General features: G+C 37.4%; 1 protein-coding gene across 4 annotated transcripts in view; it reads right to left on the bottom strand.

Moving 5' to 3' along the window:
* SORCS2 (sortilin related VPS10 domain containing receptor 2) overlaps window positions 1-19,062 on the bottom strand; it is a 519,673-nt gene that overhangs the window by 35,916 nt on the left and 464,695 nt on the right. For all 4 annotated transcript variants that reach the window (XM_054290103.1, XM_054290102.1, XM_054290105.1 and 1 more), the window contains exons 12-14: window positions 17,438-17,514; window positions 11,089-11,180; window positions 9,517-9,624 (exon numbers count right to left, since the gene is read on the bottom strand). In XM_054290103.1, the coding sequence (XP_054146078.1) occupies window positions 9,517-9,624; window positions 11,089-11,180; window positions 17,438-17,514 (277 nt within the window). The remainder of the gene's footprint in view (window positions 1-9,516; window positions 9,625-11,088; window positions 11,181-17,437; window positions 17,515-19,062) is intronic.

The following is a 19,062-nucleotide window of genomic DNA, read 5'->3' as shown; positions in this document are numbered from 1 at the left end:
GGAAACAAAATGGAAAATAACTTTCAAATATCAAATAAAAGACTTGGGTTATTCTATGGAATTAAAACAAGAATGAAGTGTTGTTGCAAAATAAGGAAGACTAATTCTAGCTTGTATTCAGAACTCAAAAACAGAAGACATGGAGGTAATTATTTTGATAAACTTGGCACTGGTAAAGCCTCTGGAATAATATTATGTCTAATTTTGGATTTTATATGCATATTTACAGACCCACTAAAAATGAATTTGAAGAGGGGCAAAATGACTCATAAGCTGCTTACAAAATGTAACCAATGAAGAATGATTGAAAGAATTGGGTTTTTCACTGGAATAGATAAAGCTGTACAACAAAATGTTTGCAGAGTTTTGTTATAGAGTAAAGAGCTGTGTTCAAAGAGACCTAGAGGAAGGGCAAGAAGACCAAGGACAAGGATCAATTTAAAAGATACTGCCACATTATTCTCTAATTCCTTCTCCTCAGTACTGGTGAGTTTACATGTGAAGTGCTGGGTCCAGTTCTGGGCTCCCCAGTACAAGAGAGAGATGGAATGACTGGAGGGAGTCCAGCAAAAGGCTGTGACTGAAGGCGACGTTCTCACAGAGCATAGTACCGACACCAGTGCTCCCAACATTCCCTGGCTTAAATAAAATCCTAAAGATTTAAGAAAGTGTCCCAATACAGTCACAAACTCCATTAAAAATGCAGACACACAGCTTTGTAACTCCTAGAGAAATTTTTTCAAGGAATGAAGCATTTTACACACATCAATTTCAGCAAACTGTTTGAAAAAAAAAGTCTTAATGATTATTAATGCTGTTGCTGCAGTAGCATGTGTTGCAGACACCTTACACGAGCACATTTAAATGTGCTGCTAAAGATAACTAGAATAAAAAAGAAGTATTTTTCAAAGTAACTAAGGCAGGTATTAAGTAGGATTCAATGGATTAGACAAAAATATGAGCTACAATAAAGCAATACATAACAGCAATCACAATATAATTGCTCGTGCAAAATATATAATATATATGATGAATAAAATAATATGAATAAAAAAACCTGAAATGGTACAGCAAGTGTAACTGATGACTAGAAGTTATATATCAAGATGATAGCGATTCATAAGCTACTAAAACCTTCCTCTTGATTAACTATATTTCATTAGAAAGCCATCAAATCAATTCTGTTGAAACCATAAAAGATGATGCTGTGATAAATAATTTTTGGAAGAAATTCCAATTACCTTGGAAATTAATTTACTTTTATTTGCAAGGACTTAGGATCCATAATTTTAACTTCAGTGTTTCAGTTGCCATAACAACTTTGTACATTTGTTCCTAGTTCATTTATGAGCACATAATTTTTTAATTTGATTGCATCATTTGATAGATAAGACAGTTTAATGCAGTTTTTAAGCTAACTCATTTAAACTATTTGCTGGAGGATTGCTAGTTATTTCTGTTCCTGATAAAGCTCATAATCAGGCAGAGTTAATTTAACAGAAATTATATGCAATGATAATCTTTTCCAGTAAATTCTGTTCAATAGACAAGACCTATTCAATAGAGATTCCTTGCTCAGGTGAGCAGTAGTAGCTGGGTCATCTCCTGTCCCTGTGTTTTTCTTTACTCATGAATACCTGAGAACACTCAAAGACCTCAGCGTGGTGGGAGTGATCCTGCAGGATTTTCCCACCAAGGTCACAAAGGTCACGTGGGGAATTTATTCAGATGTTTAACGTAGCGACTAAAACTGTGCAACTATTGCAGTTGTGCTGAGGACTACAGATAACAATTGTGTGATGCACAGTCCCCGTGTTTGAAATCAGAAGCCTCTTTCATGCTAGACTCACTGCCTTAATCTCCAAGTGCTGCACTGGCTTTTGCTCTCCTCTGTATGAGTTTGCCATCAGCTGTGATGTTCGGAACAGGACACTGCACAGTGTCTGCACGGTGATGAGCTGCCCTGTTGGCATACTCTGCTAACTTCGTTTGCCACTTGGGGGTGGCCTCCAGTTTTTTTGAAAGAGACTTCAAAAGTATAGAGCTACAGATAGTAAAGCCTAGGATTTGAATCAGGGTTAGTTGAGGGCCCCACATACAGGTGAGATGGGCAATCTCAAGGGCTCTCTCTTGGATAATATGTCTAAATTACTCTGGAGAGCACCTAAACAAAGCTGTCCAAGCATGTACCCAAAATTCTTTACAGAGCTAAACCTCAGCAGCTAACAGTCAGTATATCATCATGGTGGGAAAGGAAATCACACTGTGAGATATGCTAGTTAATTGTTTTAAAAATTCTTTCTATCTCCTTTTAAATTGAAGCAGTCACAGAATTGTCAAAATGTCAGTCACAGAATGTCAAAAAATTATATTCATATCTTGTGCCAAATAGGACGTCTCCTTTCCAGCAGTATTCCTCTCATATGAGAAGGAAATAGAATGGTTTTGTATATTTTTTAACTCTCATGTTTTGAATATTTTTTAACTCTCAGACCTCTCTGCTAATTTTTATAAGAAAATTGCAATTTCAGATTAAATATTCAATCTACCTTACAGTTCACTAGATATCAAAGACCATTTACATTAAAAAAACAGCATCTTTCTCAGTTATCTTCTACATAAAAGAATTAGTTAGAAGGCTTGTCAATTTATGGTGACTTCAAAGAGCTGAGTCCTTTGCTTCACATAGACCTTTACTATGAATGATGAAAATATCCTTGAAAAAGCAAATAAATGTGACAATCTTCTTTTTGTTCTGCCTGTTGTGGTTCATATTATTACAGTGTCTTTGAACATACAGCAAGACATGCCAAAATCTGCCTAGAAATTACCTAGCTGAGGAGTATAGTGATGAGATGGTGGCAGGGAAGGATGTTCTTCAGTATAGCCACTGACAACAGGTAGTGCTCTTCTTAACTCACAGGAATAATATTATTACCGAAAGAGTTTCCAAGGGGATTTGGGTTGGCAGAGATAGCCATGAATATGTCCTACAGTTACATTTAAAGACTATTAATTTCAAAGGAGAAAATGACAAGTGAATCTTTATTAGATGAGCTTTCCTTCCAACAGTTGTCTTTGCTTCCATTACACCATAGTAAAATCAACAAAAAACCTAAACAAGTCAGAGGGTTCCTTCTGGTAAAATGGATGCAAGAAACGTGAGATTCAAGCTGCTGTTCCGTTACACATCAAGATTATAATTCAGCATATTTTTCTAATTCTCCAGAAGAACATAACAGAGGTCACATTTCAGTGGCCTTCCTAAATTGCAACTACAGAAATGATGAATGCTTCCATGTGCAAAAGTAGACACCTGCCTACATAAAGCAACTGCACATAAAAAGTGCTTGTGTATACAGGAGATCATGTGCAAATATGCTGAGACATCTATGATTTAAATGCCTTAAACTACAAACACATGCATATACTTAATACACTAAAGAGAAGAGTAGGGTTTCTGGGTTGGGCTGGTTTTTTTTGAGTTTTGGTTGGGGTTGTTTTTTTTTTTTTGGCTGCCAAAGTGAAAAATGAAGGGAGGAAACAATTTAGTTGAAATTGAACCAAAATATGTTTTTCACTGTTTCCTGTTCCCATAAGCTAATAATTGCCATTCATTCTTTAATGCCAAAACATCTTGGTTTTAGCTCTTTTGGGGAAAAAAGAATGGAAATGAATGCTTAGGTTCTGAGAAGTGCTGGGGAAAAGCAGAATCAGGGTGTTTCCACTTCAGCCAGGATTTCAGTGGCTCCATGATATTTGTGAATTACATCCAAAATTTTTTCCCATCTATTTGATAAATTCCTGTCCAAGAACAACCTTTTAGCACGTATGCTGTTTGGAAAACATTGCAGATTTAGTGCCTAGCTTAATGTCTTATGCAGAAGTAAATACAAGGTGGACAGTGAACAAAATTGTTTAAAGAGAAACATATGACACTGTAGAGGATAGATTTTACATAATTCAACTCTCTGTTTTCATCTTACTTAGAGATCAAATTAATCTGGGAGACTTGCAAAATTTTAGGATTCTTTAGCTAATACTCTTCCTACTCATATATGTAAAAAGTCTCTCACAATTAGAAATTCTTTATTCAGACTTCACCTAGCAGAGCTGGAGTTAATATACTACAGTCATCTAAATTGTGGTTTCTTCATTTTGAGAGCAAAATATAGTTTGAGGCCCCAACCAAAAGCAAATAAAGTATTTAAAAAAATTAGTTGCTGTCTAAGTTTGCAATGGTTATTTATTTGAAATAGAAACCAAACGGGAAGCATACTTAGAGGATCAAAACTTCAGGCACTCTCTCTGTGAAAAGGGCTTAAAATTACACAAAGCCTAATCTGAATGAAAAATTCACATCACCTTTTTCTGTCCTCTCCTCCAGTAAATAGGGACAAGGTAATAACAGATTCTTACAGAACATGAATTCCTAACTTTTCAGTTTCTCTTATTCAAATATATTAACAGATCTGTCCTAAAAATGTACTAAATATGGGTTTTAAAGTGACACTGAAAGCATCCTGTTCCTGTGCTTCTGTCTACAATATGAAACTGTAGGGAAAGAAATTTAAAGAACAAACTTTACCCACTAAACTTCTTTTGAGAGAGAGTGAGAGACTGGGGCAGTACCAGGTCTTGACTCCAAAGTCACAACTTGGTGGTGACACTGCAATGCTTTGACTTGCTCGGCTAACATCTGTGTCCACAGAGGGGACAGCAAAAGCATTAGGCTAGCTGCTGAACAGAGATCTGTACATCTGCATTAGCTGATATCTAGATTGGATGGAATAGAAGAAGCAGTTTGCTTTTCAATGCTTCTTTCACCACATTTCCTCTAACTACTCTCAGATACGTTCCTTCTTAAGCAAAGAGCAGAACAACCATTTCATAACTGAGCAATGATTCTCATTCAAGACATTAACTAGCTGAAAAGAAAACCCAGAATTTGCCTTCCGAAATCAGCTATTCTCCATCGTAATGAGGCTTTCTCTACCTTTTATCTACTTCTTATAAGTGTTGCAGTATGAGGAAGTCAGTAGAGAAGAATTCAAAACACAGAGAAGTACCTTCACCTAGTAAGATACTCAGAGGACAGGAAAAGGAGTGTCCTGCCAGTTGTGACAATAAGGTCCAAAAAAGTACATGTAATGCTGACTGCTATTGACATTGTTAAAGGTGAGGTTGACATTCCTAGCAGAATCAACAGTTACAAAAATCCAGACAGCTCTACCTAATATCTAACACCTATTAACATTAACCTGGTTTTGAGTAAGTTAAAATTAGACTATCTTCCTGTTTCCATGATCACCCAGGAACCCAAAGGAACACAATGGGCATTCCAGACAGCAAAATATGTATGCAGGAGTTCAGAGATGCCATAAAGTTCCCAGCAGCATCCAAAGTTGTTATTCTGTGAGACAATACAAAAAAATAGCCCTCTGGAAAAAATACAATTACCCACAAGGAAGATTTTGATTCTACCTGACATAAAGAAAAACAGTTCTTTTATGTAACCTCTTATTGGCCTTTTAAAAGGGGCTGTGGTCTGTGGTACCATATGTTATTGTGCCTACTGGGTTTACACTGCAATCTAAATAACTTGGTTTGGGAAACACTCCCAGAAGCTGAGATGTGATTTAGAAGTATTTCAAACAGGTTTGAAACTTTCATTACATTAACTATTTCCTCTGGAGAGGAACATCAATATTTCAGACACACAAAACTTCTTTCTTTTGCACTGAGTTAGGCCATTTCTCAATCCAGTATTAGCAAGTAATTTTTCCCAACTATAAAGTATTGTGCAGTATTGTTCGATGGGGTTGCAGTAACTTTCATTGTTACAAATTTAGAACAAAATAAAACCTACTAGTCCATGCACTATTTTGATGAAAATAGTTGAGAAAATGTCTTAGCAAACGTTACTTATTCATTTAGTAATAAATACTGGATTTGAGCTCCTCACTTAGAGGTTGATTTTTACACAGATCAAGTTCCCTAAAATTTATGAATACTTAATTGCTTATCTTTTCTAAACTCCTAACTAGGTCTCTTTAGAAATGGAAATCTAGACAGATTGAAAACAGAATGAGTCTCCTAAAGTTTTTGAATACTTTACCACTAAAACTCCTAAAAATCTTAACTAAGTCTTTTGCAGAGCACAATGGAATAAAATATATTTTCCTTAGCATTTGTATGCACATATCTTGAATACTGCAGGGGATTTCGATGAATGATTTAGATTAATGTTGACTGACAGATGACAACGGAGTTTTATGAAAACTTTTGACAAGTCAACATTTGGCTTTCCTCTCTGTTTTGGAGAAAACACAAAACTTTCTGAAATGTAGACTTGAGGCAACCAGGTTCACATTTTCCTGTTTCTTCAGTAAAGTCTACTAGACCACTTCACTTTGGCATGGAAAACAGTAATGAGTGACATTCCTTAGGGGTCAGTATTGGGACTAGTGCTGTTTAACACCTTTGCTGGAACATGGACAGTGGGATCAAGTCCTCCTGTAGAAAATCTGCACACTGACATCCAACTGTGTGGTGCAGTCAACACACTGGAGGGAAGGGATGCCATCCAGAGGGACCTTGAAGGCTTGGGATGTGGGCCTGTGTGAACCTCATAAAGTTCAACATGGCCAAATTCAAGGTCCTGGACCTGGTTTGGGTCAATGCCAAGCACAAATACAGGCTGGGTGGAGGAATGAATTAAAAACTGCCCTGATGAGAAGGAGTGGGGGATGTTGGTTGACAGGAAGTTCAACATGAGCCAGCAGTGTGTGCTCACAGCACAGAAAGCCAAATTTATCCTGGAATGCATCCAAAGCACTGCAGGCCACAAGGCAAGAGAGAGGATTCTGCCACTCTGCCCACTCTCATGAGACCCCATCCATAGTGCTGCATCCAGCTCTGGGGTCCCCAGCACAAGAAGAAGGTGGAGGTGTTGGACCATGTCCAGAGAAGCTGTGGATACTCCATCCCTGGAAGTGTTCAAGGCCAGGCTGGATGGGGCTTTGAGCAAGTTATTATATATAGGTGTCCCTGCCTATGAGAGGAGGGGTAGAACTAAATGCCTCGAAAGTCCTTTCCAACACAAACCCTTCTGCGATTTTATGATTCTGTGATTTTGGATAAATGAGGACAGAACTGGAATTCAGGTGCCAGCCACTTACAAGACCAGTCAATATCCCAGACACCATGCTGGAGAATGAGAAGTCTCTTACACACACACTGACTTCAGTGGAACCAGGATTTTACCTGAACAGCCAATTTCAAGACATGTAAAATATTCTTTTGACTCTTTTGTGAATCTGTTCTAGAAGCTTTAAATGAAATACTATCTATTCCTTAATTTTGCTGCGCATTTTTTCAGTTATTACCTTCCCACTTCAGAATTATGCTATCTCTACTAATTTATGAAGATTTTGACATCATATTCTTTATTCAAAGTCTTTATTCAAGCACATTCCATACCAAAGGAAGAAAATCAAATTCCCGTACTAGGAAAACATATCAGACTAGGTCCTTGGCAGTGGATTTGGGGATTCCTCAACTAATTTATTTCCATTACCATTTACAAGGTCATCTTACCATGTTCTACTAGGAAGAAAATTCTTTCTAACCAAATGAAAATATAGAATAGTTGATTTCTGTTTTTTTTCCAGGGAATGTGTATTTCTCAAAAACAACAAATCACTGTAGATTAAGTCAAGCACAGTAATTTAGTACAAGAATAGGTTTTCAGGAAAAATGGACTAAGCCAGACAGAACGACAAAAGGTCTTGACATAAAGTCAGACAGAGCACCACTGGGCTGACAACATCACCCTGAAGGGAAAACAGTCAAAAGCAGTGGGAGAGACCAGGAAGTTGGTACATTGGCAACAATGGAACATATACTGCAGGTTTATTCCTCTCATTGTCTTTAGAATCTGGTAGGAAATTTGCATGAATCTTCAGGGCCAGTTTGTGCTATTAAATGTTTGATGCTGTCCATGCTCAGTAAACTTAGCTAAAAAGTAAGATCCCACAAGCCTGGCATGACACAGTAGAGTCAGACTCTTGCTGTGCCTTTGGATATATACAGTCACACGATGCTTTTGTTGTCAGATTGGGCTCATGCACCAAATCTAGCTGCAGCTCCATGTACTTCAGATAGATGATTTTATACAGGCATTATGTTTTACAAGAGCTCTTTAGCCCATTCAGCCAGGTATTTAAGCACATCTTCACAGAATCACTGTTTTTAATGATACTTAATAAGGAAAGAACCCCAAGCCCAGAGCATACAGTCACCACACATCATTTTGTCTGCTATTAAGTACAGTTTGGGATAAGCTTTTGATCCATCTACTTATACTGAAATCAATGGAAATCCCTCATTTAGAGGCATAAGTGTCTCCATGTGGCATATATTATATCATAAATAAACCTGTATTGAAAAAAGAGAGAGATATGGCATAATACTGTTCTTTTCAGGTTATAGATGCATAATGGAGGATAAATGGGGCAGTGAAGAAAGAGAGAAACAACCAACAGTCCAAACCCCACGTCTGCACAGTGTTATGAACTTGGCACAACCCTTGGAAGTACATTACATACAGTAGGATTTCTCCTTTGCTGAGGGTCCTTTATACACTGGGTTATTAATTTATTTTTCCCTGAGGAAAATGCTACCAGTACATGTCAAAGGCAGCTCTATTTGTAACTCCTGGGAGAAAAAGCTTGTCATGAACACACTGAGCTAAATATAAAGAATCACACAAACTGTTACAACAGAAGCACACACAACAACCTATTTGCACTCCCCTCTCTGGCTGCAGGCAGCATGTGCCTTTCTCCCCTACTGGACAGGTGTTTTTTACTCTCAAACACTTCTAAAATACTAGCATTTATCCTAGAGATGGAGCAAAATGTGCAGCTCAGATCCAGATGTCCCTGCTCCTTTGGAAAAAGACAGATAAAGAGGATAAACAATTCTGAGTTGCAGAATTTGGTTATTTTTAACTCTATTCACAGCATCTGCCTCTGTCACTGCACAGAATAAAAATAAATATTTGCTAGCATAGTGCTTGGTTACATCAAGTACTGCAGTGCTATTTACTAAGACAATACTATAGTTATTTACACAGTGAAGACAATGGATATTTAACATTTTTGATCTGACTAAAAATCTGTAGAAGACAAAAAAAAAACCCAAGAGGAAATAGTTATTTATTCCCCTGCATCTTTCAGATTTGTAAAGCAGTCCTATTATTCCACTCTCCCCAGTGGTAACATTGCAAGATTTCATTTGAACATAATTTTTAAAATCTGAAATACTGCAGTCAGATGATTTCAAAGACAGGTTACATACCAGGGAGGTTCAGACATTACTGTAAGTGTCTGTGTGACTGTGAGAAGCAAAAGCCACTGACTTAAGGATCATCTCAAACATGCACAGCTGAAAATCTATGCAAATGCATACAGAGAGAGAGCCCTGAAAACAGAGGTGAAACCAAAACCTTACGTCATGACCAGTGTCTCATCTCCAGGTTCACTAAGTAGTCCATCTACAAAGACAGAAGTGCTGGTAAAATTATGTGTGCTCCAGGTCTGGCCTTCATCTATGCTGAACCTGGAAAAAAGCAGAAAATGCTTTAATTTACAGGTATTGGTATACAAAGCAGAATGCACTCTAAAAATTCCCTCACTACTAAAGCTTATGATTTTCATTCACAAAATAGAGTGTGCCTAGACAGTGCATGATATTAATGTGACCTTCTCAGCACCTTATCCAGGGATTCAAATTTTTATGAGAAGGTGTAATAAATTTTCCACAAAAATAAAATTCCTCAGGTCCATTAAAAACAGCTTTGTCAACAAATTATCTTGCTACCTTGAAGATTCAAAAGCTAATTTATTCACATTTCATTCTTTCTACTAGTCTCTGAGCTAAAGGCCTGTTAAGCAGAGACCAGTGAAACATGAGAGGCCAACTGGTACAACATGGGAGGTGCACTAACTCCAGGCACCAGTATGAGGGTGGGGTGGCCCTTCATGGCTGCTACCATCCACTTAAAAGATACTGATGAATCAGCAAAACATATTTCTAATGTGCATCCCAAAGTCTCTTTTTTTCTGTACATTTCCTTCAGGTCTTTTGGACAGTAGGTTAATGATGGCTTTCAGTCCAGATAAAAAAGAGCCTAGGTACAGGTACAGAGCCTAGTTCCTATTCATGTATATAACACAGGTCTGCAAAAATGAGCCAATTCACAAGTGGTAAAGATGTCTTTTTATGTCTTTTAATGTCTTTTTTAAGGATGTATTTTTATGCTGAAGATTATAGTTCTGTGTGCCATTACACAAGGTTCCCATGTTTTGCTGCACTATCATGCAGTCTAAAACTTGATATTCTATACCAAACTGCTTTGCAACAAACCTTTCCTGCCATACAGGCTGAGAAGGCCATTTGCTGCACTGTCACCTATGAGAAGATCTATGCACACTGCAGTTACTTTGTGCATGAATATCTCAGACGAGCTGTGATTCTGGCACACCAATTTACACAGCATATAAGCGCAAAGAAGTCCTTCACCTGTTGGCTCCCACACTCTACATTAAATTGCTCTTGCCAGAGAAACTCAGGGCAATTTTCCAATTTCCCTATGGCCCTTGGAGAGGACAGAGACTTAACAGTCCCAATGAACTCTCCTGACTGCCCACCTAAGCCACACATACAGCACAGGCTGAGCATCACTGACACGCACTGCTGGTGCCAGCCAGCAGCAGATAAACAATTATGCTGAACACAGCTTCTGCTCTAGAGTTCCAGAACAATCTTTTAAGCAAAAAATGCCTACACTGATGCAAGAAAATTTTATTATGATTAATGCATGATGCCATGGTATCTTCAGCACCATGGAGTAAACTTAAAGTAAACATCCAACTGCATTTTTGTTGACTCAATGAATGTTAAATTAAGTTGACTCCACCTGTGCTTCACACATGATCACAATGAAATGCTTATCTTAAACTCTGAACTTTGCCTGAGGTCTTGAGTACACAACAGCTCTACTCTAATTGACTGTAGAATTACTTGAGTATTTTCAGAGGAATAGAGGTGTCTTTGATAGCCACAATAACTCCACCATGGTCCAAGTACAAGATGTGGTGCTCTTCTTCAAAGACCTACAAGTCAGACAAAGAAAGGCCAGCTAAGCAAATGTACAAAACAGCTGAAATAAAATGAACAAGCAAACAAGAATTAAGAGACTTATGCTTTATAATGTCCACACTTCAAACTGAAAAGAACATAAAAGTCATGTCAAGTCTTATATTTTTCCCAGCTGTAAAAGAAAAGAAAATTAAGAAGGTTAATCAGAAAGTGTTCAGGTTCAAATCACAGTCAGATTAAACTGCCTAAAGTGATTTTAGCCCAAGCTTATATTTCTCATAGCATGCATTCTGCATTCCTTCCTATTATATATCACCAAGTGACCCATCACCTTACTTTGGTGTTTGCCATATTCTGTGTATCCTGCAGAATAAAATGCTTTTCAGTCTAATTCTAAGAAAAAAAGAAAAAGTACTGCTGTCTGTGACTTTCTCACATATTCCCCAGAACCTATAGAACATGAAATAATTGGTGCAAGCAATTTTTCTGCATTTCCAGTGTCAGTGATTTTAATTTCAAATATTATGTGATGTCCCATGGAGACCACTGTGAGTTTGGAACCAAGATACATGTAATATTGATTTAATGGTACAAAGGATTAAAAACTTCATAAATTATTTTAATTCCTTTTCTAGAGGTTACTAGCAGTACTAAAATAAAAGTACAGGTAGATACCTTTCCTGGTTTACATCTAAAATCTGTTTTAAGACAGGATTTACTTTTGTAATTGACCTCTGTAGTTCATTAAACACAAAACCAAGTGATAGGTGAGAATTATACACACTTAGCCTTTATAGACAAACATTCAGTCTTCCGTATGCTTTGACAAAGCAAAGGAGAAAATGATAAAGGTTAGCTTTACTTTGCCTTGTAAATGAAAAAATACTGACAATAGTAAATTATTTTCTTCTTTTGGCAAAATGAAATGCTACGTTTAGAGGATTTCTCAGAAAGACTGAGCTGGAGCTGGGGTGAAAATATCTTACAGCACACTCACAATTACTTGAAAAATAGGAAGCATTTAATTTGGGTTGAGAACTCAGTCTTCCTCTCATCTAGTAAGAATATATTTTATGGGAATCCTAGGGCTTCAAGTGTCTGATCAGTTTTTCAGTGTTGCCAATTGACAGGCAAACCCCCGACATGAGGCATTGATAGTCCAACCGACTCATTCCCCCAGCTGTGTATTTTAGAAGAGAATTCCGTAAAGGACAGACTTTAATTTTAGATGTACTTCAAAAGGATGAGATCAGCTGGAGTCAGATAAGCAAGCAGAGTTTTGATCCTCCTCTAAACTTTATTTGACCTTTCCCTCAAACCAAAATGCAACAGGATGTGCTGGGACACTAAGTCTCCCATAGCTTTAGCACCAAAGATAAAGGAAGCTGATACCTGCACCACTTAATGCAAATCAGCCTTTCCCAGAAAAGCACCATGGTAGGTTCTTCATGTAGCATTTTAATAACCCTGCTTTAGCACACTATAAAGCACAGAGGACACGTTAAAGGCATATTAATGCAGTTGTTATTTCATGCTCTTCTTGCACACATTTCAATTTTTTATAAACAAAATGTATGAAAGCCTTATGAAAATAATTGTTCATCTTCAATACATTGAAAAGAATGAACAGTTTCATGCCTGTTTATCACAAAGGTAAATATTTATCTCTACTTTCTGGTAAAAAAGCCCAAGACAAACATTTTGCAAAGGACTGAGGCAAAGGTAGTGCCAGCATGAGAGATGAAGTTCAGACCTATGAAGATAAGATATGTGAGTTCACAGCAGGCCACGAATTCTGATAAACCTCTCGTCATTAACTAAAGCAGGCAATTAATCTATTCTGATCCTTACTACTAGCCAGCCACTACAGAAAAATATTTTTATAACCTATTTCTGTAATTTTTTGTGCACGTTCTGTGCTTTATAATCACAATATCAACTCCTATTCTACCCTCTTCCTTTTGCTGTAAATGCTTTTCTTCCTACATCTGTCCCAACAATGCAGGAGCTATTTTAGGCCAGTATATCTGTTGGAAGAAATTGGGACAGCTCCATAAAACCAGTGAGAGCATATTTAAGTACTCCTAGAAAAAATAGATGCCATACAATTTTACTTTGCATTACAGAAGTTGCAAGAATAAACAAAAGTTCCTGAGATTACTTTTTTATTTCAAGTGATATCCATTACTAAATTTAAATATGGAAACAGAAGCTTTTCTACACAGAATGAGCCACAGTTGGACATCCTCAGGGTTGGAATGCTGGAATTACATCCTATTTTGTTGTGCTTATAAGTGTTACCATCTATCTCCTAAGATGCCTGCAGGAAAACATGTATTCTCACTTAACCAAAGGTTTTCCAAGTTGCTTTGATACACAAGGATTTGACACAGATAAATAACATTCCAACGAAAAACCCGCAGACTAAAGCTCCAGAGATCTAGATTTAGTTCCTAGACATCCAAAAGGCTTTCTCTGCAACCTCATTAGTTTTGCTGAACATTTTGTTGCTGCAAGAGCTACTCTGGTAGCAGATCAAATATGAAAAGTTTATTATTGCTGACTTCTTCCTTTTATTTATGCCATTTCCTCTGAAATCCAGACCTTTCTCTTACTCTTTGGTGTATAAATACTTTGCTGAATTTCAAGTACAGTGTTGTAACAGATGCTGTTAACATAACAACAGCAACCAGACTTGTGAACAGATTCCAGTATTATAATAAAATAAAACCACTCATATGTATACATAAGGTAATCCTTAGCACTCAACAGAGTATCCTAATAGTTCATGTTCATTAACACATTTTATTATATTGTTCTCCTGGTGTAATAGACAGAGAAATCTTTCAAATAAACATGAATTCACCTAAGGATACATCTTTATGGTCCACTTGGCACTTAAGTTAACAGCTGGACTTAGTGATCTTAAGTGTCTTTTCTAACTGTAATGATTCTGTGATTCTAAGCCCAAATATTTCATGGAAATGTCAAGGTGAGATTCCTTTCTTCTACAGTCCAGTTCATGGCATGGATGTTTAAGCTGCCTGCCAATCATCTCCTAAAGCACTACTGCTATTTACAGTGCAATGTTGTACAGTACATTGCCATAATTTTCAGTTTTCTTCAAACAAAAGAGTGATGGTTTCAAGATATACCAACAACCAGCTCAGCTATGCAACAGAAAGGTAGAAGAACAACTGGACACAAGTGGTATTATGGTTGTTTATAATAACAATTCTTGGTTTTGCTCCTTGTATGAGCTGACACAGGCAGGATGCAGAAACAACCACAAAACCATGGATGAAATGCAATAATAAATTTATCCCCATTACCTGGCCAACCAGGGGAGCCCAGAAGCAGCACCTGTGCAAAGACATACAAGTGGGGATGCAGACACTGCAGAGCTCAGTGCATGCCAGAGGATCACCCAGCCTGCTGTACTGTAGGGTTTGCACAGACAAATTTACCACTCTGCTTTGGTCTTTGTAGCAGCAGAGCAGGGATCTCAAGCATGTTTGATACTGTGCCTCTATCACAGGCCTATGTTATCTAAACACAGATGTTTGACCTAACACAGAGGTCAAAAAAATTAATAATATTATATTTGTGGGTTTTGACACCTGCATATCACTTGACTGTATTTACAGTCCTCCTCACCAACCTTCTGATTTTTTTCCTGGATATTTCTATTTATCACCAGAATTTACTTAATATCAAAACCTCCTATTTAAGCATTCATTTCTGTCTATGAACTCTGGCTGTGTTTATAGGTAAGTCTTCCTGAACCCTTACATGGCCACATCAAATGCAAGCTATGGAAGGTTTGATTCTCAGAGCACATCATTGAATTACAGGATCTTTGACCTTCCCCACAGTCCTATAATCCACTATTCTATGAACCAATACTGCTATTATGGCAATAAAGGTTTAATTAATTCCTTGCACTACAATTTCCCCAAAGTCTCTTATGTTTGCTTTTCTTCATTCTCTGTCTCTCTACACAAGCACTCTCCTCCTCTCCTCCTCTGTACACAGCTCAGTAACATCATGTGAGCTTGTGAGAAAGGTGCCAGGCCCTCATTAATGACAACCACAGTCTCCAAGGCTGAGACTTAAACTCAGACAAAGTGTTGTGCCAAAGCACAGGATTTCACCAGCTCACAGGACCTGCAATTTACTGAATTATCTAAATTCCTGTATCACCTGACTGAAGCCTTCTCTTTTGTTGTAAGAACTCCTGCAGAGAAAGGAAATGTGCTGCTGTCCTCTGAAAGAATTGTTTAATTGTGCACAGTGAAGCCATGAAATACATAAAATAATCTACAGTTTCATTCTGATCACAAATATTAGAATTTAGTAAGCTCTTTCAAGGGCTTCATAAGAGTTTCAATTAAAATAGAGCTAGCAATGTTGTTTGCCATTTTGACTGTCACAATGAGGGATCAGTTTGTGGTTGATTTTACAGCATAATTTGGCACCTCAGGGTCAAGTTGTAACACATATCATTTACCTGTGTGTCTCTACAAATAAAAAGCAGTGAAAATACTAATTTCATCTCATTCCTCTTTACACACCTATTTATTGTATGCTAGATTTCAAGATGGAATTTGGTACAAAATTTTATCTTTTAAACATCAAAGGACATTATCATTACAAAAATAACCCAATTCTTTTTAAAGTACTCTGCAGAGTACTAATGGAACCCTACAATAGCAATATAAGAAACTGTCTGTATTTTTACCTTTTAACCTCAAATTCCCCAAGCTCAGTCAGTAACACTACTGAGAATATTTTCACACTTAATGGTTTTTAAAAATAACAAAATTTTATTTCAGCTGAACTAACTGAAATTAAATTATTTTTTGAAAACACTTTGGTCCTTTGAGGATGCTTTTTTTAATCCTGGATATCTAAGTAGAATCGATATGATATTGTGTATTGTTTCTATATACATATACAGAGAAAGAAAATACCCCTATGCTGAGTGCATTGAGTTTGCACAGCCAGGTTTTGGTAGCAGGTAAGTCCACTGGGGTGGCTTCTTTGAGACACTTCTAGAGAAGCTTTCCCACATCCTACAGCCAACACCAGCCAGCTTCAAGATGGACATGCCACTGGTCAAGGCTGGGTCAATCAGCAATAGCAGTATCACTGCTCATGTTGAAGAAGTTCAAGAAGAAAGGACTCATGTTGAAGAAGTTCAAGTCTCCTGTGGGAGGGACCCCACACTGGAGCAGGGAAGAGTGTGAGGAGTCTTCCCTGAGGGGAGGAAAGAGCAGCAGAGATATGTGTGTTGAACTGACCACAGCCCCCATTCCACATCCCCCTGTGTGGCTCAGGGTGAGGAGATAGAAAATTAATAAGTTGAGCCCATGATGAAGGGAGAGGTAGGGGGAAGTGGTGTAAGATTTGGGTATATTTCTCACTATCTTACTCTGCTATTAATTGGCAATCAAATAAATACCCTCCAGGTTGGGTCTGTTTTGCCTGTGATGGTAAATGGTGACCAACCAATTACCCAAGAGCTTTTTGTTATATTCTCCCTCCCCTGTCCAGCTGAGGAGAGCAGTGACAGAGAGAGATTGGTGCCAAGCCAGGGCAAACCCAGCACACTGAGACAGAGCAGCTTAGGAAACAACACATGAGAAAGGTGAAATGCTTGAACTGACACTAGCCAGTGGAAGAAAAAGCCATCCAGAATTCAAGTAGAATTATGATATATCACTGCTCTCTTTTTAACTCTTTGGTATTTGTAGTCCCTGAATTATTAAATCATGCCAAAAGATTTAAAAAATTTTATTATTTTTTGAAAATATCTTTTCATTGTCTCAGTTTCAATGAAGAAAAACTTTATGCTTTAGTAACAGCTTTCAGACTATGAAGCAGAAGAATTTTTGCCCTTGTACCTAAGCTATGTCTTTTAGCTCAGAATGTTTGTACTGCAAGATCTAGTCCAAGTCCACTTCATCATTAGCATAGGAAGATTACTTAAATTATTAAAAACCAAAACAGACACTATGTTTTTTTGCATAAGATACTTATAGGCTCTTTAAAAAGACCAAATTATTTGAACTTCAGCAGAACCTGACAGCCTGATCAATTTGAGTCCTAGAAAATCACCTTCTTAATCTCTTAGTTTTCAAGCAAACTGGAGATAATAATACCACCTCCTTCAAAAGAGTATCTAAAGATTTGTTAAGCATTACATAATTCATCACATTTGGTACATTAGAGTTATTTCCAGGTTCCTTTGATGATTTATGCCTCCTACCTGACGCCACGTGTTGCCACAGTCAGATGTTATGTACATCTCTTCTTTATACTCAACCAGCTGGGACCCCAGGTTACCTGTCACAAAAGAGGAGAAAACAAGGGTTGCATCCACATGAGCAAGAGAGATTGGATCTAGTCCTGATGCCAGTCTGAGTCAGAAGTTTCCAGGTCAGAGCAAGAACTAAACACAACAGGCTTACTTCATTTCTGGTAGAACCAGCAAAATCCTTTACAAACACATATGTACAATTTCAAAGTCCTCCTTTTCATTGCTAGGTTGTCCATAGGTGGAAGCAATGAGGCTTGATTCTAATACCAAAATGCAGAAGTGAGACCAACATTTTAGTTTTGTTCCTGCATGCTGAAAATTTATTATGAAACAACATATATTTAAGATGTAAGTATTGAACATCCATAAATTCAGAAGCTTTGACCTTAATAATATTCTGTGAAGTTATTCACATTGTACTCTAACTGTTAAAATGAAATATTTTATCTTTAAAACTTGATGAAGTGGTAGCTAGACTAGAATCTGATGAAATATGCAACACGAAAAGAGGGTACAGGGCTTTTGAAAAAGAGTAAATACAAAAGAATTGAAAGCAGAATTATTTGATTTACCTAAATATGAAGCAGAAAATTAACAAATAGCTATTAAAAAATAGCACTGAGGGGAATTCAGTAAACTGAATTCAAAGTTAAGAGAAGTGTTAAACTTAGGGAAGATGATAGCAGATACCAAGATCTCCATCTTTTAACATGCAGTACTTCAAATAGCAAATTATTAAACCATCAGGCAACTTCATGTTCTAGGGGAGAATCATGCATGGCACAATATTCCTTCTAAATGATATCCTCCTGGGGATTTAGACTTAAATATATGGTTTGAATGTTTTCACTGTAGAAATAAGATGAAAATTACCAGATCCTCTTAAGCAGAAGAGATTATGAAAGAAAACACTTGAGATTAGAACAGCACTATGAAATTTCACTTGTATATAAATAGCTGGTTTTAAACCACTACACCAGATCTGTTTATACAGAGTGTGCTTGCTGAAAGGTTCCCAAGAGGAATGACAGCACCCACTGCCCAAAATACACACACTATTTAGACCATCAAGGGTGCATGTGCTCCACTCTTTAATAAGATAACTCTACCTCATTAAATCCTAAATACATCCCAGACAGGACTGGAACACTTATATTGAATCAGGGAATTTATAGGAGTCAGTCAATTCCTTTAAATTGCATCTAACAGTTCAGAAGATGCCACTTCCCATTCTTGGGCTTTTCTTGGGTTTTCGTGTTTCCAACACACTCCACATTCCCTCATTTATCACATAATTCAGTAAAGATTTAGTTGCTCATAGAATCATAGAATATGTTGAGTTGGAAGGGACCCATCATGATCATTGAATCCAACTCCTGGCCCTGCACAGGACATCCCAAGGATCACACCATGTGCTGAGAGCATTGTCCAAATGCTTCTTGAACTCATGCAGGCTTTGTGCTGAGACCCTTTCCCTGGGGAGCCTGTTCCAAAGCTCAATCAGCTTCTGGGTGAAAAACCTTTTCCTGATATCTAACCTAGACCTCCCATGAATATAAACAAATGAAATAGTT

This window comes from Melozone crissalis, unplaced genomic scaffold, assembly GCF_028551555.1.
Source record: "Melozone crissalis strain CALT ecotype California unplaced genomic scaffold, PUWL_Pcris_2 ptg000006l_1, whole genome shotgun sequence".
Classification (NCBI taxonomy): domain Eukaryota; kingdom Metazoa; phylum Chordata; class Aves; order Passeriformes; family Passerellidae; genus Melozone; species Melozone crissalis.
Note: the sequence above shows the minus strand (reverse complement) of the source record. Positions and strands in the feature narration are given on the sequence as shown.